The sequence below is a fragment of the Elephantulus edwardii genome, unplaced genomic scaffold (assembly GCF_000299155.1).
Source record: "Elephantulus edwardii isolate Elephantulus edwardi_28Jun2011 unplaced genomic scaffold, EleEdw1.0 scaffold00056, whole genome shotgun sequence".
NCBI classification, from domain to species: Eukaryota; Metazoa; Chordata; class Mammalia; order Macroscelidea; family Macroscelididae; genus Elephantulus; species Elephantulus edwardii.
Window position 1 is genome coordinate 7,314,497 of NW_006399806.1, and position 21,496 is coordinate 7,335,992.

At 37.2% G+C, this 21,496-nt stretch overlaps 1 protein-coding gene across 1 annotated transcript; it reads left to right on the forward strand.

Annotated features, from left to right (window-relative positions):
- Positions 1 to 3,054: 3,054 nt before the first annotated feature.
- Positions 3,055 to 20,727, forward strand: MMP27 (matrix metallopeptidase 27). Its single transcript, XM_006887306.1, has 10 exons — positions 3,055 to 3,156; positions 4,849 to 5,087; positions 8,013 to 8,161; positions 8,249 to 8,377; positions 13,517 to 13,678; positions 13,869 to 13,986; positions 15,486 to 15,616; positions 16,644 to 16,803; positions 17,641 to 17,744; positions 20,483 to 20,727. The coding sequence occupies exons 1-10, from the start codon at positions 3,055 to 3,057 to the stop codon at positions 20,725 to 20,727; spliced, it is 1,539 nt and encodes a 512-aa protein (XP_006887368.1).
- The last annotated feature ends 769 nt before the right edge of the window (positions 20,728 to 21,496 follow it).

Genomic DNA, 21,496 nt, shown 5'->3' on the forward strand with positions numbered 1-21,496 from the left:
ACAAAGTAAAGCAAGTATAAAGTTGTTCAAACCTATCCACAACCATTACAATTAAAATTGAAAGTTTGCTGACAATATGTGATGTGGAGAACCAAAAGCATGTCCTACAATTACGTGGATAAGAAATAAAATGGAAAAGAAAAATTCAGATACTAATACTGAAGATCTTAATCTTAAGGGTACATAACAACAATATTGAAAAGGAAGTTCTGATCGTGGCTAGGAAGTTACTCTACTAATCCAAAAGCACTCAATTCAAATACACGAGCTGTTTTGTAGGAGGAAGGTGAGCATTCTCCTCCTATGTTATTTGTGGCCTTAGAAAAAGCCACTGGGGGTCAGCTGTAAGTTAGTTCTAACTGAAAAGCATTGAGTTTATCTTGCATACAGAAAAAAAAAATCTCAATATGGCAAAGTCCGTTATCAAGCCTAATAACCATTATCCCCTCCTCCTACAAAATGAGACCTCAGGTTCATTTGAAATACCAATGAAGCCAACATAAAAGAAAATTATTATAGGACAACCTCCCTGATGCTAAATATGGTTCTGTATTGAAGATTTAGATGAAAGCGTGCAAGCAGAATGATGTGTGAGACTTCTGGAAAGAGTAGGAATTGCCTTCTCTGCCATTCTCCTTCCTTCTGTCTGAAATGCAGATGCAATAGCTTGACCTTAAGCCATGAACAGTGCCCTCAGATAGCGCTGCAATAAGGTAGATAATGTGTACATTTCTGAAGACGCAGAGTCATGATAAAAGACTGAATTTCATCTCAATATATTTTTTGTTTATTTTTTATTTTATATTAATTTGCATACTAAATTTGTATGCGTTGTGTTTTCATCCATGTACATTATGTTCCATGCATTCCTTCGTTAGCATTGTGTTTCATACAATAACTTATATGCATTGTGTTTTTGGACAATCGGTCACTTTTGTATGTTGTTGTTATTATGTGCCGTAGAGTGTCCTGTGGCTCACAGCAAGCCTATGTACAATAACATAGTGAAGAGGATTTTTGTTTTCTTGATGTTGAGATGCAATCCATATTCAAGGCTGCAGTTTTTAACTTTCTGCAGCAATTGCTTCAAGACTTCCTCACTTTCAGCAAGCATCCACTTAACAAAGGTTATTGATGAACCTTCCCCCAATCCTGATGTCATATTTTTCTATACAGAGTATAACTTCTCTAATAATTTGCTCAGAATACAGGTTAGATAGGTATGGAGGAAATATACAGTTCTGATCCACATCTTTCCTAATTTTAAACCATGCTGTTCCCCTTGCTCTGTTCAACAGCCTCTTATTCTAGGTGTAGGTTTTGCATGAGCACAATTAAGTGTTCTGGGATGCCCATTCTTCTTAATGTTAGCCATAATTTTCTTGTGATCCACATAGTCAAATGTCTTTGCATAGTCCATAAAGCACATATAAACATTCTTCTGGTATTCTTTACTTTCAGCCAGGATCCATCTGCCATCAGCAATGATAGTCCTGGTTTCATGGCCTATTTCTAAATCTAGATTGAACATCTAACAGTTCCCTCTCTATGTACTATTATAGCCATTGTTTAACGATCCTCAGCAGGTGCCACTGGGTGCCTTCAAACCACTGACCTTATTGTTACTAATCGTGAGGTCAAGGGTTTATTGTTCAAAATTACTTACCTAACCCGTTGACTTTGACTTTCTCATGTGGATAGGCAGGAATATACAAATAGGACATGTTAGTCTATCCATAAAGAGATTCACTAGTCTTGCCATTAAATTGAGCACATTTAGCAGAATTTGAGAGTCTCACCACCTGCAAAAAAAAGAAGCAGCAATGCAGTGTGCCCTTCAGGGTTAGAGATTCTTATACCATTCAGACCTACAGGAGAGCAACAGCAACTGCAGCAAAGAACCAGAGATCTGACACAAGACAGATACGACTTTGGGACTGCCACCCTATGGAACCAGAGCTGGGAGCCTCCACCCAAATTTGTTTAAGAACTGGGGGCAAGGGGAGGGGAGAGACGCCGTAATTTGCAGGACTAAAAGCTTTGAAACATGGGCCTAAAGCCATGAGGCTGAATTCTGAAGGACCTGTGAGCACAGTTTGGAAGCTGTCCTGACTGAGAAATTGTTTCCTGTTTCCAACTGAAACTGCATCCCATTAACTTCCCTAATAAACCTCGTAATTATGAGTGCGGCTTATTGTGCTCTAGGAGCTATTGCAATGGATGTCAAGCCCAAGCAAGCTATAAGATTGGTGTTGAAATTAGTAGAAAGAAGTGCAGGAGCATGGGGGACTTGTCTGACCTCATGAGAATTGGTTTTATGCTGAGTCTACTGTTGACAGGGACAGTTCCCCTTTGTAGAGATAATACAAGTCAGACACGGCCATCCCCACTCAGTTCTTGCTCATTTTACAATTGAGAGGATCAGCTGTTTGAACTACATAGCAATGCCTGTTTTGAATCAGCACAAATGGATAAATATTTTATTATCTCTGTTTTTCAACAAGATCAGAAACATACAGGAACATCTGTCTTGCATTAGTACAAATGGATAAACAATGAACTATATTTTCCAACAAGATGGGGAAATATATTACTTGCATTTGCAGTTGTAGTCAAGTATCAGGTGCTTAAAAGATATCAGATGAATTAGATAATTAATGTAATCCAAATACTGAGTCACTGATCTTTTCTTGACACCACATGATCATGATATTTTTTAGTTTCACTAAAAAAAAAATTTCTAAACTTTCAAATGCTCATGTGTCCAAAAAGCTTCAATTTTGAAAGGACAAAAGTAACTTGGCATCTCACTTCATAGAATCTTCTTTTAAATTAAATTATAAGAAATGGCTGTGGTTACAAAACAATTTCAGATTACAATTGCAAAATCAAGTCAATCTAAGAAAAAAATAACAATATCATGACACGCTTCATGACAAATTCCCATCTCTGGTGTTAATTAAATGATAATACAAACCATATCATGCCACGTCTCACTACTCTTTTCTAAATTCTATGCAAACAGACTCAGGCTTCAACTGAAAGGAGGGAAGAATGAAGAATCTTCCATTTCTATTTCTGTTCCTCATCACATTTTCTTCTGTGTGTCCAGGAGGCCAAAGGATGGATAATGAAGAAAGCATGCAACTGGCTCAGGTACTGTCTCAACAAACGTTACTAACAGACCGTCAGTAAAATCCATTTTATCAATTGTTGATGGGTGTGAAAGGACAGCAAATTCATGTAAAGAAGTTTAAAATTTTCTTTTAAGAGATTGTTTTTCCTTTTCTCAGACAAAAGTATATAAAGGAACTCCATAAGAGTTATATGGAGATGGGTTAGAGGTGGAGATGTGAGAAAGAGGATTTTCTACAACTCAAAAAAATGGTTAGAATTGGCAGGCTCTTAGTAAGAAGAAGCAATTGTAAAAAAAAATAGAGATTTCTATAAAAGCATTTTCAACAAATAGAACCAAATTTATTGTTGAAGCTCCTCAGGAGAATGAGCTAGCAATCTGTTCTTATAAATTTGACATTATAGAAAACCTTATGGGACAGTTCCAATCAGTCAAATGTATTGCAACATGTGAAAGTGGATTGGATAGTACCTCTGACATCAGAGGTGCTATCCAATCCCTTCTCATGCATAGTGATCCTGTGTGACAGAATAGAACTGCCCCGTAGGATGTGCATGTTGTCAATAGGGGCCTGTCCTTGGAAAAGGACACCATGCTGGTAAAGATGGAGGGTTAGAGAAAGGCTTAGAGGGTTAGAGGATGGCTTCCAAGGAGACAGATTGATGCAGTGACATCGGTGTTGGAGAGATACTGAGAAAGATAGGATAAATTATGTATGCTGCATTGAAACAGATGAGGGAGAGAACCGCTTAAAAGGGATATATGATTAGGTATTGTTGTCGTGACAGGAGTCGAGAAGGAAGGCTGCATAGTGAAGTGGATTTTAGGGGAGGGATTGTATAACAATGAAAGAATGTTTCTTTTACTTTCAAAGAGAAGAACAAACTAGTGGGGGAAATTGGACAGGGGGGAAAGTGCAACAATGAATGAATGGAAATCCAAAGTCTCTATAAACTTTCATTAAAATTAATTAATTCATTTTGAAGGCGGGGGAAGAATGGGCTCAAGATACTGGAGATAAAATCGAGGTCGTTCTGGTGATGCACTTCATACAGAGTTGCTCTGCCTAACCCATGAGCTGACAGAGTGTCTCTGGCAGTCAGAACCCAACCTACCAGCACCTGAGTGGGAGAAAGGCACTCACTTCCTGTGTGATTTAAAACCTCAAGCAGGGTCACTCTTAGTTGGAGCTGACTCAACATCCTTGAGTTTAAATAACACCACCCTTAAATGAATTGAAAAATACATAGCTTTGGAGATGTCCTCAAAAAATGTGCCCAGTTAATTAGTCCTATCTGGCTATATCAGTTGAATTTCTAAAATGGAAAAAATCACCTATGTCTTCTAGGATTTGTTTCTAGGAAATATTAAAATGAAAGTTAACAGCAAACATGTGTAAAATGCATCATCATTTAGCATACACAAGGTTGATTTTTTTTTTCCTGTGAATGTTGGAGTCTTGTGGGCTGTGTGGTTTGGTTAATTCTGGTCACACACAGTTCAGATAATTCTTGGAAATGGAAAGAACAGAGCACTTTTCTTTTCTTCCTCTTTGCTTGCTTCCTTTCTTTCCTCCCTCACTCCTTCCTATACTTGACTCCATATTTCCTTTAAACCTCACTACTATCAAAGAGGATTCCGCGCAATTTTGTCTTCTCCGAAGGAGACATTCCGCTCCTGTAGTCTATGCCTTTTTTTTGTCTTTTTGGCAGGCATATCTCAACCAGTTCTACTCTCTTGAAATAGAAGGGAGTCATCTCATTCAAAGCAAGAACAGAAGTCTCCTAGCTGGCAAAATCCGTGAAATGCAAGCCTTTTTTGGATTGACAGTGACTGGAAAACTGGACTCGAGCACTCTTGAGATCATGAAGAAGCCCAGATGTGGTGTGCCTGATGTTGGACAGTATGGTTACACTCTTCCAGGGTGGAGAAAACGCAACATCACATACAGGTAATGCTTCTGTCAACTTTAAAAAAAAAAAAAAAAAAAGCTTGTTGCCATCAAGTCAACTCCATCTCTTGAAGACCTCACATGTGTCAAAGGAGCACAGTTCTCCACAGGTCTCCAGTGTCTGATTTTCAGAAGTAGATTATCAGTGCCTCTGGGTGAACTCTAACCTCCAAACTTTTGGTTAGCAACTGAATAGGTTAGCCATTTATATCACCCAAGGACTCTTAAAATAAATCCCGTTTCCTTTGATTGTATCCCCTAGAAGGGCATAAATATAATCTCCAAGGAATAATTATTGCTTTACTGAACATTTCCTTTGTGCAGCACTCAGTGTTATTGTTACCTATTATGTACCTGTGTACTGTGTAGTTGGGATGGACTCATAGCTGATCCTCCAGCAAGTTTTCAGAAGCAGTAAATTACACATTTTCTCTCGAGGAGCAGCTAATGGATTTGAACCATGATCCTTTGGGTTAAAAATGTAGTTCCTCACCATTACACCACCAACGCTCTCAAAGCATTCAATTGTTGTTGTTGCTGCTGCTGTTGTTAGGTGTTGGTGAGTATGACTCATAGTCATAGTGACCCTATGAACAACAGATGTGAATCATCTTGTCCTATTCTGTTCCATCCTCACACTTCCTGACACACTCAAGCCCATTGCTACAGTCACTATGTCAATCCATCTGGTTAAGGGTCTTCCTTCACTATACTTCCATCTTTTGAAGCATGATGTCCTGATGCTCTTCTAGCAATATGCTCAAAGTATGAGGAGAAGTGTAGCATCAGGATTGGTGGAAGATCTATTAACAATCTGTGTTATGCAGATGACACAACCCTGCTCGCTGAAACTGAGGAGGACCTCATGTACTTGCTGCAGAGGGTCAAGGACTGCAGCCTTCAGTATGGACTGAGACTCAATGTCAAGAAGACAAAGATTCTCACCACTGGACCAATTGGTAACATCAGGATGGATGGCGAAGAGATTGAGATCATTCACAGCTTCAGTTTGCTCAGCTCTACAGTCAACATTCTTGGCACCAGCAGCCAAGAAATAAAAAAACGTATTGCGATGGGAAAGTCTGCTGTTAGGGACCCCTCCAAAGTACTGAAGAGCAACGGTGTCTCTCTGGAGACTAAGGTGTGCCTGATACAGGCCATGGTCTTTGCAATCACTTGTTATGCATCAGAGAGTTGGACAATGACTAGGGAGGATAGAAGGAGGATTGACGCCTTGAGCTGTGGTGCTGGAGAAGAGTATTGAATGTACCGTGGACTGCCAAGAAAACAAACAGATTCATCCTAGAGAGGGTTAAACCAGGCTACTCCTTGGAAGCAAGGATTCTAGGCTTCGTCTGACATACTTTGGACATGTTGTAAGGAGGGACTGGTCCTTGGAGAGGGACATCATGCTTGGTAGGGTGGAGGGACAGCGCAGGAGAGGAAGACCCTCTATGAGGTGGATTGATTCAGTGACTGGGGTAATCGGGATGGGTGTGTCAGAGGCAATGCGATTGGCACAGGCTAGAGCAGGATTTAGGGCTGTTGTACATAGGGTCGCTATGAGTCGGAAACGACTCGAGGGCACAAAACAACAACAAACAACATGCAAGATGAAGCTTCGCCATCCTTGTTTCCAAGGGATATTCTGGCTTCACTTTCTCCACAATATATCTGTTCTTTTTTTCACAGTACTCTCCTCCAACACCAGTTCAAAGACATCAATTTTCCTTCAATCATCCTTAATCATTGTCCAGCTCTCAGATACATAGCAAATGATTGAAAAGACCATGGTCTGAATCCAAAACATCTTGGTTTTCAAACTAACATTATCACTTCTTGGTAATTTGGAGAGGTCCCTGACTACAGTTTTTTCTAGTTCAATAGGTCCCCTGATTCTTCCAAACAACTATGCAGCTTTAAGCACAGAAAAATTGTAATATACAATATTTCCTCCAGCCCGAGTCACTCAGCTCTTAGAATGCTCCAGCTCCATTGATAAACTCTAATTTCTAGTCTCTACCTGCCCCTAATAAGTTCAGGATCAGAATTCCACCATCTAGCTTCAGATGCCCAAAGACTTTCTGAGATGGAAGCAGTGACTTTGACCTCAACTCTAGAGACCTAACTGGCCATAGTGAATCGGTCAGAGTTCTTCCTTCATCTTACTAAGACTCAGAAATTGAGGTTAAAAACAAATTTAGGAAGACAGAGAATCTAAAAATAGAGAAATCTCTTACTGAATAATTTAGTAATCATCACGTGAGAATTTTCATGTCAGATATATACACAAGACTTGTTTCAAGAAATGATTTAATAAAATAAACCTCAATTCCTTATCAGACATACTTGTAATACATCCATATACATAACAAATGCGTATGTGAGGCTAGCATTCTCCTACTCAGGGAATCAACTTGAGGTACCCTGATCATGTAGTATACAACACACTGGGCTGTGAACCAAAGTATCAGCAGTTTTAATACATCAGTTGCTCCACTCTATAGCAAATGCCAATAACATGAACTCTTATTGCTTCTTTGAGAGTATACATATGTTCTCTTCTATTAGAGATTCAAAGGTAACTAGAAGGCTGAGTAGTCTTACCTGTGAGGATTCGTGCTCTTAGAAACCTTATGAAGGAGCTGCCATGACTCAGCATTGACAAAAAGACAGTGTGTTTTGGGTTTTGTTTCACTTACAGAGCAATCTTCAAGAAGTCATTTAACTCTTTTGATCCTCATTTATTAACCTAACTACCGGGAAGATTAGAAAACTGAATTCACAGCAAATTAAAAAGTACTTTATAGGGCTATGCAAATGTCAACTAATAATATAGTTCCAATTAACCTAATTTTTTCCCCTTGGCATGTGCAATATGTTTGTCCATAATTATATATTTATGTATTTTTATTGATTTTTAAGAATAATGAACTACACTCCAGATATGACCCGTGCAGATGTAAATGAGGCTATCCAAAAAGCATTAGCCGTATGGAGCAAGGTGACCCCACTAACATTTACCAGGATATCCAAAGGGATTGCAGACATCATGATCGCCTTCAGAACCAAAGGTAAAATTTCTAACAGAAGAAAATGTTTAGTTATATTTCTCCTAGGAGGCAAAGTGACTGATTTTCCTCCCATGAATTGTATCTCAGTCCATGGCTGGTGTCCTCGTTATTTTGATGGCCCCCTGGGAGTGCTCGGGCATGCCTTCCCCCCTGGTCTGGGTCTGGGTGGAGACACACACTTCGATGAAGATGAAAACTGGTCCAAGGATGGTGAAGGTGAGCCTAACTTTCTTTATAAACAAAATTGTGTTACTCTGAAATCCACCAGAAGAACAGTTTTGAATCAATTTCTTTTTCCCTAGAAATTTCTCAGTTTCCCTCCATGCTTTTACATACTCCAAGATGACTATCTTATCTAGCACTGCTGTGGTGATTTTAAAGAACAGAGATTTACTTTTCCAGAGAGAAGTCCAAATTCAGGCAGTTTCATCTGCCTTCATCATCACATGGTCTGTATGTCCTGTGATATAAAGATAATAAAAGTGAGAGGCAGAAGTTAGCTAAAGATTTCACTAACCTTTTATTCACATTGTTGGTGCAAGTTAACCTTAGAACAAGAGAGGCTGGAAGTTCAAACCTGCCTAGCTGCTCCATGTGTAAAGACCTGGTGATCTATTCTCATTAAAAGTGTTGTTTTTCTTGTTATGTGCAGTAGAATCAGAACTGGCTCGTAGCTCACTCTCCAACAGGTTTTCAGAGGAGGTAAATAGCAAGGGAGGAGATTGCCCGTCCTTCTCCAGAGGAGCAGCTGATAGACTTCATCCATGTGCTTTGGGATTGCAGCACAGCTCCTTACTATTAGGACACCAGAGCTCCCTTAAATCATCAAGATTAAAGCCTAGAAAACCCTATAGAACAGTTCTACTCTTTCACATGGACTCTCCTAAGTTAAAAATTATGGAAGTTGGGGGAAACTAAGAGGGGATAAATAATGAATATTACATTGGAACAGATGAAGGAAATAACTATTTAAAAGGAATATTTGTACGTCAATAGTCTAGAATAAAAAGTGCATTGCAAAGTGGACTTGGGGAGTGGTCGGGAAGAGAGGAAATTATGCAACAATGAATGATTTTATTTATTTTAAATGAACTGTGGGAGGCATAGGGAGGAAAATGTGTAACAATGGATGAATGAAAATCTAACTTTTCTGTAATCTTGAGTAAAACAAAATTTAAAATATCAATCCTTAAAAAACAAACAAAGCATGGGGGAGGGGTGGGTAAGGAGGAAAGTGTGCAACAATGTATGAATGGAAATCCAAAGTCACTGTAAAATTCATTAAAATTTAATTTAAAAAATGGGGGGGGGAATTAACACCACCAGACAACAACTACTACTGCAATTAGTGTTACTCATACTGCATTATGGGCTATCTTTTCCCCTTGGCATTAACTACCTCTGAAAAACCACTGAAAGGTCACTAAAAGATTGGTTCTAACTCAATGGTACCCAACAACGAGAAGGAGACAAAGAGGATAGGGTGGGTGCATTATTAAAAACTGAAAAGATTGGTAACCAAGACCTGGGGTTAATAGAAATATAACTATAACATTTGACTAAGTTCAGGGTAGTCAACCAAACAACAGTTCCAGAAAGAGTTTTCTTCGTATTTTTCCCTAAAAGTACAATTTGTGAGTCCTTGGCCACATCCAAATGTACAACTCTTAGTTCATTCAAGACTTTAGGAGGAAAATGTCTCCTTATTCACAAATAAAAATTTAAACCATTAAGCAAACATATTCTTCACTCTGAGCAGAATTTTAAATGATAAATTTGGCAAAATATGCATATTCACCTCCATCATTTAATTGCCAAAGGACTCTTAACAAGGTAATCCGTTTTCTAAGTCTCTGATTTCTAACCTGTAAGTACTACATCTGTAACTACTATTACTGTGTATCACTATTGAGTAAAAACTAATGTATAGCTGTCCCTCTAGTAGATTTTCAGAGGTTGTAAACTACATGGGAGGTGATTGCCCATCTTTCTCCCACAGAGCAGCTGGTAAATTCAAACCTTTTGCCTTTGTGTTGGGCACAACTCCTTGTCCATACAATAAATATAGTAAAAGTCTGATTGTAGGAAATAAAAGAATTACCTCTAGTAAAGAGAAAGAATCTTGAAAAGCACTTTCCCAGGGTGAACTCGGAAAATGATTGACATTGGTTATTATGTTGCTGATACATAGTGATTGTGGTGAAATAACGATGATGATTAGAATTGAAGACATACTAAGCAGAGGGGGGAAAATACTTATGAAAGTCTGAATGTGTAATGTGCAAAAGAAAACAGATTTGCTGTATTTTTCCCCACAGTTTTTGAGAGCCTATAATGTTTCTGCCACAAATCTTTGATAAATAAAGTGATTTCATATCGAACACGTACTCTTATGACCCACATCTGTGATTAAAAATGGATTAAACAATAGTGTCCAAGACACTGAGATTTACAGTCTAGATGACACATAGATAGTCAGATGACAATTAGAAGCCAGTTAAATAATCAGCGCTCGGGTAAAAGGAAGCATGGCCGTGAGATGGGAGTAAAAAGAAGAAATACCAGTCCAGACCTAGAGTTCAGAGGAGGTAAAGGTGCACTCTGATTATGTGAAGGAAGTTTATCTGGGTATTTTATCCAGATAAACATTATCACATCCACTGTCCATGCTCCTGGTCATCTTAGTAGTTACCAGAAAGAAATTATTAAGAAGTTATATCTTTGCTCAAGGGTACACAATTTGGTGAAAGAAACACACAGTGCAGTCTTTTATGGCCTATGATGTATTTAAGCACGGAGTCTACGTGAGTGGAAAAAGTGCATTTAGCTCAGCCCGGTTAGAAGGTAGGGGGAGTAAGGAAACTTCATAAAGGAGGTGATTCTTGGGAAGATTCACAGGGAATAAATGTAGTAGCTGGACAAAGAAGAGGTGAGAGAGGTAGTATTCCAGCCAGAAAGAATGGTGACTAAAAAGACAAAGAGAGTAGAAAGACTATGATACAGATGATCAATTTTAAGTGACTTAACAAGGCTAATGTTCACGGAATATAAAAATGAAATATGATACCCCCATGTTTATCATGGCTTTGTTCACAATAGCAAAGAGTTAGAAACAACCCAAGTGTCCATCAACAAACAAGTGGATAGAGAAGCTGTGGTATATTCACACAATGGAACACGACGCTGCATTGAAAAACAAGGAACTCACGAAATATTATTCAAAATGGGTAAGCCTGGAAGACATTATGCTGAGTGAAGTATCTCAGTCACAAAAGGACAAATACTGCATAGTGCCACTGTTGTAAAACAGGACTGACCTCGGGGTTTGGGGGAGACTGAGAAAGAGGGGATAAATAATATACACTGCATTGAAACAGATGAGGAAGGGAACTGTTTAAAAGGGATATAAAATTAGGTATTATTGTCATGACAATGAAAGAATTTTTCTTTTACTTTTCAAAGAGAAGAGCGACCTGCGAGGGGGGAGGTTGGGCAGGGAGAAAAGTGCAACAATAAATGAATGGAAAACCAAAGTCTCTGTAAACTTACACTAAAATTAAATTTAAAAAAATGAAGTATGAAATTGGTAAAAGGCAGGAACTAAATCATAAAGGGCTATACATTTTATGCTGTTTGGACTTTATCTTACAGCTAGTAAGGAGCCCCTGAAGTAAAGAACATGACCCCATATAGCAGTCTAACAACAAACAAAAAAAGCCAACTTCTATTTTAGAACACTCGTTCAAAGTAAGGACGACAAAACTTTGTCTGACATACTTTGGACATGTTATTAGAAGGGGTCAGTCCCTGGAGGAGAAAATCATGGAAAGGATCAATGAAAAAGAGGAAGACAGCCAATGAGATGGATGTGCACAGTCACTTAACCAAGCACTGCAGAGACTGTGAAGATGGCACATGACGGGGAGATGCTTGGACACTTGGTCTCTATAAACCAGAGCTGACTCCACAGTATCTTTTTTTTTCTTCCTAGTTTCTTTGCTTCACTTTTTGTTTCCCTTGTCTTTTTTAAAACTTTACTTTATACTGATTGACATACAAAGTTCAGAGAGTTCATATTAAGATACCTTGTTCAAACCATTGGCTTATTACTCTGGGTTATATTTATTTCATCATAAGGTGACTAATACCAATTACTAGTCTTAGAGTATTTTTTTTTATTTTATTGTTTTATTTATATTTACATTGTGTTTCTTATGATCTTTTCCATACATTACAACTTATAAAATCAGTCATCATTGATCTATGCCCTCTACTACCTTGTCTTTTCAGGCCCCCACTGGATCTATCCTAATTCTTTCGTCCCCTCTCTCTATCCAGTAAACTCTACAGTCCCATGATTTTCCCACTCCCCACCCTTGGCATCCCTCCTCTTAAATATTTGGAGAGATAGATAGATAGATAGATAGATAGATAGATAGATAGATATAGATATAGATATAGATAGATATATATTTTACTAGTTACATTTTTTAATAGCTACTGTTTTTATAATAATGATCTTATTTGGCATTGGTCCTTATGAGCCCGAGTTAGTTCATTCAGTGTAATGCTCTCTAGCCTCCCCCATGTTATACACCATTTTTTAAAATTGTTGCTATGAGTACGGCAATAAATGTTGGTTTGGAGGGGATGTGGAGAGATTGGAACTCTTATACACTGTTAGTGGGATTGTAAGTGGTACAACTACTCTGGAAGGTAGTTTGGTGTTTCCTCAAAAAGCTGAACACAGAAACCCTATATGACCTAATTATTGCACTGCTAGGAATATACCCCAAGGAAAACAGAACTAAGACACGAACAGAGACTGGTACACCAATATTCATAGCAGTGTTATTTACAATACCGTGACTATGGAAACAGTCCAACAAATGTTCACCAGCAAACAACTGGATTGAAAGATTATGGTAAAGTCAGACAATGGAATACTATGTAGCACTCAGGAGTATTTCCTAAAAAATTAATGATGCATACTTTAAACACATTATGTGCTTTATAATAGGTGCTCTGGTGGTTTAAGGTGTATTGTGCTATTCTTCCAATCCAAATGCCACACATTTTCAGCAGTTCAATTCACTGATTATCAGTGGGAGACAAAATTAGTAGTCTTATCTCCTGAAGATTGACAGGCTCAGAAACACAATGGAGGTTTCACTCTGAGTCTTAAATGACTAAATGTCAGTAAGTTTTTAGTTTTTCCACCTGCCTTTTCTCACCCTTCACCCCACCCTTTCAAGTACATCCCCGACTCCAGTTACTTCTTAATTTAAAATGCAACCATTGTCCATTTGCCTGACTCTTGTGCTTTAAGTTTCTTCATTCTTTTGTTTGTTTAAGGATTCAGCTTGTTTCTTGTGGCTGCCCACGAATTTGGTCATTCACTGGGACTCTCTCACTCCAATGATCAAACAGCATTGATGTTCCCAAATTATGTCTCCCTGGATCCTAACAAGTACCCATTGTCTCAGGATGATATCAGTGGAATTCAGTCCATCTATGGTGAGTTCAATTACGAGTCTGAATACATGTGAACGAAAGAGAAAGCTTTCAAGAAAGGAAATTAAGGAAAATCAGTACTTGAAACTGGGTAAGAAAATAGGTAAAGCCTTTCAGTAAGGTACATCTTCATATATTCTTCATTCACTGTGGTTTTTGGTTGTGTTTTTTTTTTCTTTTTAAATCAATGGAGGTTTGCCTTCAACACCTGCAAAGCCAAAGAAAATCACTCTACCCCATGCCTGTGATCCCAATTTGACCTTTGATGCTATCACCACCTTCCGCAGAGAAGTCATGTTCTTTAAAGGCAGGTAAACCCACTCTTCCTTAAATATCTCAATTTCCTATGAATATTTTTCAGTTTTGAGATATAAAGAGAAAAGGTGGAAGCTAATAGGGTTGCTGAGAATGTGTGTCTTTTATTTTCCATTTTATACCTTCCCATACTGTTTACATAGGGCCTGTGGCCGGTGGGTAAGGAATTGTGCTGCCAACCCAGAGGCAAGTGGTTCACATCCACCTGCTGCTTCTTGGGAGAAAGATGATCAATCTTCCCCCATGCTTTTTGTTGTTGTTGTTAGGTGCCATTGAGTGGAATAAGACTCAGAGCGACCCTATGAACAATAGACCTAAATCCTATCCTATTCTGTGCTATTGTCATCAACTCTGATACACTTGAGTCCATTGCTGCAATCACTGTGTCAATCCAACTCTTTAAGGGTCTTCCTCTCTTTCGCTGCCCCTCCACCTGTCCAAGTATGATGTCCCCCTTCAAAGAGTAGTTTCTTCTAACAACATGCCCAAAGTAAGAGAAACAAAGCTTTGCCATCTTTGCCTCCAAAGAGCACTCTAGCTGCACCTTCTCCAAGACATATCTGTTTGTTGTTTTGACAGTCCATAGGATATCCAGTACTCTTCTCCAACTCCATGACTGAAAGGCATCTATCTTCTTCTAACACCCTACTTCTTTACAGCCTCTCAAAACTCATTAGAGTATCAGCTATGGGTCATTTCCAACTTAACAACAGCACATAACAACAACAAAATATTGTTTAAATGTTTTTCTATGAACCCATATCTCATAATATTTAATAAATTATTTTTAAAAGTTTTTAAGTAATGTTTTTGTAAATTTTCATTGGATTAGAAGTTGAAGTGGAAGTTACTGTGAAACTTTCTTTAATATAGCCATCTTCATGTTATTTTAGACCAAGCCTTTTTTGACTCAAGAGCCCTACCTTAACAGTGTAATTTCATGTGGTCACTGTCACACTCCTAACAGCCACGGCTGAGAAACAACCCATGAAAAAATATTAGCAATGGGTTTGCTGCTTGTGGAGGGAAATGGAATGTAGGACTTTTAAAGTTTGTTCATAGACTCAAAGAATTTTACAGCCAGAAACAAATTGCTGAGGAATTATTTTGGTATCACCCAAGTAATCATATCTTATTTCAGAAATCAGCATCAAAAAATGTTCTATGATGAAAGTAAAATTTCTATAACTTTGAATTTTTCTCCATTGGAGTTCATGAGGTCATTGGGCATGCAGAACTATTTACAATATTTCTGTGAGTTATTTGTTACCCTAAAAAAAAAGAGAGGGAATAAAGGCATCTCCTGACTTTGGAAGTGTAAAGAACAGGACTCAACTCAAAGCCAGTCAGATTTACTGGGGAAGGAAGGCAATAATCTGTAAGTTATTAAGGAAATATCTACTGACTAGATAAAAGACATCCTTATGATTGTAATTCTTTCATCGATATAGATATACATAGAAGCTGTGTATAAAATGTCTTCTGTTTATCACAGATCTCTTTGGAGGATATACCAAGACATCGCTGATGTTGAATTTGAATCAATTGCATCGCTCTGGCCCTCTCTGCCAGTGAATATTCAAGCTGCTTATGAAAATCCCAGGGATAAGATTCTGATTTTTAAAAGTAATTTTGACCATTATGATTCCTCTGTTTACTTGGTATGGCTAAACTGATCAGTGGGTAGTATGATGCACATAACATCATCTTGACCCAGTGGGTATGGAATTGGTTTGCCAACACAAAGACATGTGGTTGGAATTCACCAGCTGCTCCACGAGTGAAAGGTGAGCAATCTCCTGCCATGAGATTTGTGGCCTCCAGAAACCTGTTGAAGGTCAACAGGGGTTTCATTCTGACATGAAGGCAATGATGAGTATCATCCTCACTCATAAAATGAACAAGGCTTCTGCCTCAATCTTAGGTTCCTGACACAAAAACAAACCAATCAAGAGTTCTCTGTGGCTTTGAAGATAAATAAATCCTCACTGCACAAGGATAAAAGAAACCTGTGGCATAAAAACTAAAGATAATGTGCTTTTTTCAACCAAATAATAATCTATTTCTTCATTATGCTCTTTTTCTTGTAGGGCTACCAAATTGGGCAAATAAATACATTGGATAGTTTGAATTTCATATAAAAAAGAAATTATTTTACTAAATTAGACGTGTGCTCATGAAAACTTTTGAAACACTTATACTCTTGAAATTCTTAATTATTTATCCAAAATTTAAAATTAACTGAATACCCAGCATTTAATCTAGCTATTTTACTTTTTACCTAGAATAATCAGGTAATTGCCTTTGAGAACTCTAGGGGATTGAATTTTAGGGAACAGGCCCAAACATACTTGGTAGTTTTCACAAAGTTGTTAACTTAAAAGTAACCAGTGAAATATTAACCAGTTGGCCAGCACACTATTACTACAAGTATATGTTATTTGTATAATTTCTATTTCTTATTATTTGTATAATTTCTATTTCTTTTGTGTAATTCCAAAGAAAGTGGAAGGAACAAACAGGGATGCACAATTATTAGTCTTCAACAATTATAGTTGATAGAAAGCAGGTACTTAGTTATTTTCAAATTTCTTATGACACCAATTTCTCCTTTAAGGAAATAGAAAAGAGAGTAATCACTTTCTCTTCCTAGATGACAGTTTCTGGATGATCAGTGGATATGCTATTTTGCCAGAGTATCCCAAATCTATCTATACCCTTGGCTTTCCAAGATATGTGAGAAAAATTGATGCAGCTGTCTATGACAAAATCACAAGGAAAACCTATTTCTTTGTAGGTATTTGGTGCTGGAGGTAAGTTTATAGGAAATTGACTCTTGAGAAAAATCACCACATGGCATCATAATGACACTGGGGAGAAGGGTGCAACAATGAATGAATGGAATTCCAAAATCTCTGTAGATGTTCATTGAAATGAAAAATAAATAAATAAATTTTTAAAAAAAATGTACCAAACTGAAATCTGGCTTAAAGAACCCAACTATTTTTCTCCAAATTAAAAAACAAAGATAAGATCAAATAAGAAAGCTAGTGATGCCAATCAAATTGCAAATATCACACACACATGCACACAATCACATAACGAGTGAACAAGAGAGATGTAAAATTCTATGAAAACTCCAAGGTGGAATTCCATCTTAACAATTCCTCAGAATCTAGTGCCAATCTAATGAATGATGCATCTTTTATGTGTGATCATTCCTTGTTTTAAGACATTGTAAATGATCCAACCAAACATAATCTTTGCCAATAGGTATATATTTATACTTGTATATATAATATGAATATGTATACATATATGTACCCAGTTAGTTTTTCTCTACTAGATCTACTTGAGACCTCTGGTGACCTAGTGGGTAAGCAGTTGTCCTGCCAACCCAAAGGCATACAGTTTGAATCCACTAATTCCCCCACAGGAGAAAGTTGGACAAACTCCTCCTGTGTAATTTTTCTACCTCTGAAAATCCTCCAGAGGGTAATTTATGCTCCAGTTCTTCTTGAGGGTGCATAAAAGCAACCACAAACCTTCTTCATCTCCACACCTCTATCTTGATTTCAAGCTAGATAGTAGAAGAACTACATTCCCCAAAACAAAGAGCCATCAGAAACTTTTCAAATCTATTTATCCAGGTATGATGAGATGACCCAAACCATGGACAAAGGATATCCAAAGAGGGTAGTAAAATACTTTCCAGGCATAGGCATCCGAGTTGATGCTGCTTTCCAGTATAAAGGTAAGGACCAACCCCTCAACTACTGGAACACTAGGAGACTTTATTAATGAAAGAAAATAGTGCAAACCTTCGAAGCTTCAATTTCAGTTTAATCTGACTACTCTTTTTTTTTTTAGTGTTACAGTTTTACTGAGGTATGATTAAGATGCAATAAATGGGATACATTTTAAAAGCAATCTAATAAATTATAACATAATAAATACACACATCCATGCTTCTTAATTCAGTACCTTAATCAAGTTAATGAACTTGTTCTTTGGCCCTCAAAGTTCCCTCATAATCATCTGTAATCTGTCACTCTGCCCCTTCCAACCACTCCCATCCTTCAGCAACCACTGTTTTACTTGCTGACACAGTAGAGAAGTTAACATTTTTTCAGAATCATACAGATATGAAATTGCTTAGCATGTATTCATTTTTTAAAAAAATATGATAATGTGCCTATGCACTAACTTATTTTATTAAAACCTTTGATTGTTGTTGTTGTTGTTGTTATGTACCTTCAAGTCACCTGTGATCCATAGCAACCCTATGTACAGCAAGCAGCTCAGAACTCTCCCCTCTCCAGAGTCAGTTTCACTAATTCTGACACACCAATCCCATTACCCCATTTACTTTATCAAACCATCTCATCCAGGGTCTTCCTCTCCTGTGCTGTCCCTCCATCCTTCCAAGCATGATGTCCTTCTCCAAGGACCAGTCTTTCCTGGCCACGTGCCCAAAGTTTGTGAGACAGAGCTTGCTTCAAAATCCTAGCCTTCAAGGAGAGACTTGGTTTCACCTTCTCGAAGGCAGACCTATTTATTTTCTTGGAAGTCCATGGTATGTTCAAGACTCTTCTCCAGTACAATTTGAAGGCATGATTACAAATCAGTTATTAAGTGGGGCAGGAGCACCCAATAACCCTTTGGGTAATTATTTTTAGGATTTTCTTTTTTTTCCTAGACAGTGATATATGGGGTTGTCGTTGTTTTTTCATTTTATATTAGTTTGCTCACAAAGTTCATATACTTTGTGTTTCACACTATTCTTCCTTTTTATTGTGTTTCATACAATCATTCCTATGCATTATGTTTCATAAAATCAATTACCATTGGACTTTACCCATCATTATCCAGTCTTTCCAGTCCCTGCTGGATCCTTCCCATTTCCTTCACACCCACCTTCCTCTACCAAATTATGCAACCCTGTGGTTTTGCACCTACCCATCATCACCCCTCTACTCCCACCCCTTTCCTCCCAGAATTCCTATACATGTTTTACTCATTATCCTTCTATTTTTACAATAATGGCCTTATACCTACACTCATTTTTGTGTGACCTTTAAAATTCAAAGTTATTTTGAGATTACTCCATTCATTCCTCTTTGTATAAATATATCATAATTTGTGTATCTATTCATCTTTTGCTGGACATTTGGGTTATTTCCAGTTTTAGGTTGTTACAAATAAAGCTGCCATGCTCTTAAGTACAATAATAAACATTGATCCAGTGAGCATTATAACAAACTGAATCATTAAGTTCTAAATTATATTCTCTCAGTTATACTAATTCAAATTTATATAAAAGGAACTAAAATATTTTTAGTTATCACTTATCCAAGATACCCCAAAAAAGTCACCTCTTACAAAATTCTAAGTCTAAAACATGAATGAGCACATGAACTAAAGAATATATGTGGAAAACTAATTTTTCAGTCCCACTCTCAGGTTTTCTAAGCAGTAGAATTGTAGGTAAGGTCTAAAAATCTGTATTTTTTTAATCATTCATAGGAATTCTAAATCCACACATCCCGGCTACTTTCTCTTCAAGGATACTACTGGCATCTTTAGCCATTTTTCATTATCCATGAGATAATCAAGGATGTAAAAAAAGTTTTTGTTTTGATGAAACAAAATGGAATCTAATAAAACAGATAAGCTGGATAAACAGATAAAGGAAGATGTAGGGTCCAAAACCCAACCCATAGGGCCCTCTTTTTCCTCTCATGGAGGTAATTTTTTGAAACCTAGTTTGAGAATCTCCAACACAGTCTTTATAGAAAGGTTTGAAGTTCCTACAGTGTATTTGTACACCTTGGCTTTCTCTTCAGGGAAATAAAAATAATGGATGAATGTGTGCCTTAAGCATTGTGCTATCTTAAAAATTATCTAAATAAGATCAAGTTTACAACAGCAACTCAAAATATTTGAAAGGAAACCCAGGGGGTTGTGAGGTAATGTTAACGAGGTAGGGGAAAGGGGAGTGAGAATGCTGCATAAGTCAAACAGAATTACCATTACTAAATCATGCATGTGGGGATTGATGGATATGTGATGCTGTGTATATTTTCTACAACAAAAAATAATAAAGAAAAAATAAATTCTTGAAAACCCACCAAACCCCTGGAGCAGGTCTGCCCTGCACCCATAGGGTCACTATGAAGCAGGACTGATTAAATAGTGATTGATTCCATTGACTAAACAGATTACTCACATACTGGCTAACCTGTAAAGGTGCCTCGGAAAGTTTTAAAATAAAATATCTTGATTACTCAAAAAATAAAATAATGATAATATTAGTAAAATAGTAAGATTTCCCACATGACAATAGTACTGTAAAATATATGTAAATCATGTCATTGATTTTTTGCTTTTCATAATGTTCAATTATTTTATTCTTCATAAAATAAAAAAACGCAGCTATCAGCTATTGTATAATTGTGCAAGAAAACTAATCATGACTCTCTCTCTTTTTAGGATTCTTCTATTTTTCCCATGGATCAAAGCAATTTGAATATGACCCTAAAGCAAAGAATGTTACCCGAGTGATGAAAACTAATACTTGGTTTCATTGCAAAGAGCCATTAAGTTCATCCTTCAATCTTGGAGTCAATAAGGAAATAATACATTCAGAAGGTGTAGATGTTTCTTATCATAAGAATTTAAAATTGCTTTCTATCACCATTGTTCAATTCCTGAAAACAATATATGCTTACAAATAAATTAGTACATCTGAAATAAATATCAAGAGGCTTCTGATATAAACTCTGCTTCAAAATAGAATTTTCTTTAACCTTCAGTTTCCTGTCCTCATTCTAGGTAATTATAGGATAAAGATTTATGACTGCCTGTGTCTAACCAAATGTTTCTCAGTGTGTTAAGTTTGTTTCATGCCTTTATAGTCTTGAAGAAATAATACTATACCTTATAATCAGTAAAGAGGAAAGATATATTAAAACCAGTTTTTAGCACTCTATTTTACCAACTGATGCTGATTTTGATGACGTGATAGATGGAACGGCTTGCTATAGAAAAAGCACAATCTCACTACCTCCTGAAAACTTCACTGCCTCCTGCCACCAGTTTCCATGTACATTTTTCTTTTTTAATTTTTTTCAATAGTTTATTTACAAAATTCTAATACAAATTCAAGTTCTTTCCGTTTTCCTCACTCCCCCCCATTGAATTGTACAACCCAATGATTAATCCCCTCTTCTGCCTATACATCCATATCCCTCTTCTTTCAGCCTCTCCCACCCCTCCTGGATACTTATACTCATTCTACAATAACAGTCTTATACAATATTTATCCTTGTGGGACTGAGATAGTTCACTCAGCATAATGCTCGTCAGTCCTTTTCAAGTTAGATAATAATTTACAAAGTTACTGCTCCTGCATGCTGCATAGTATTCCATTGTGTGAATGTACCAAAATTTCTCAATCCATTAATTTGTGGTTGGACATTTGGGCTGTTTCCATGTTCTTGCAAT

What these genes read in the sequence shown, in the direction of transcription:
- MMP27 (XM_006887306.1), top strand. Translation starts at nt 3,055, where the DNA reads ATGAAGAATCTTCCATTTCTATTTCTGTTCCTCATCACATTTTCTTCT. An exon ending in AAAGCATGCAACTGGCTCAG is followed by an intron (nt 3,157 to 4,848) that starts GTACTGTCTCAA and finishes TCTTTTTGGCAG; the next exon opens with GCATATCTCAACCAGTTCTA. An exon ending in TGCTGCTTTCCAGTATAAAG is followed by an intron (nt 17,745 to 20,482) that starts GTAAGGACCAAC and finishes CTCTCTTTTTAG; the next exon opens with GATTCTTCTATTTTTCCCAT.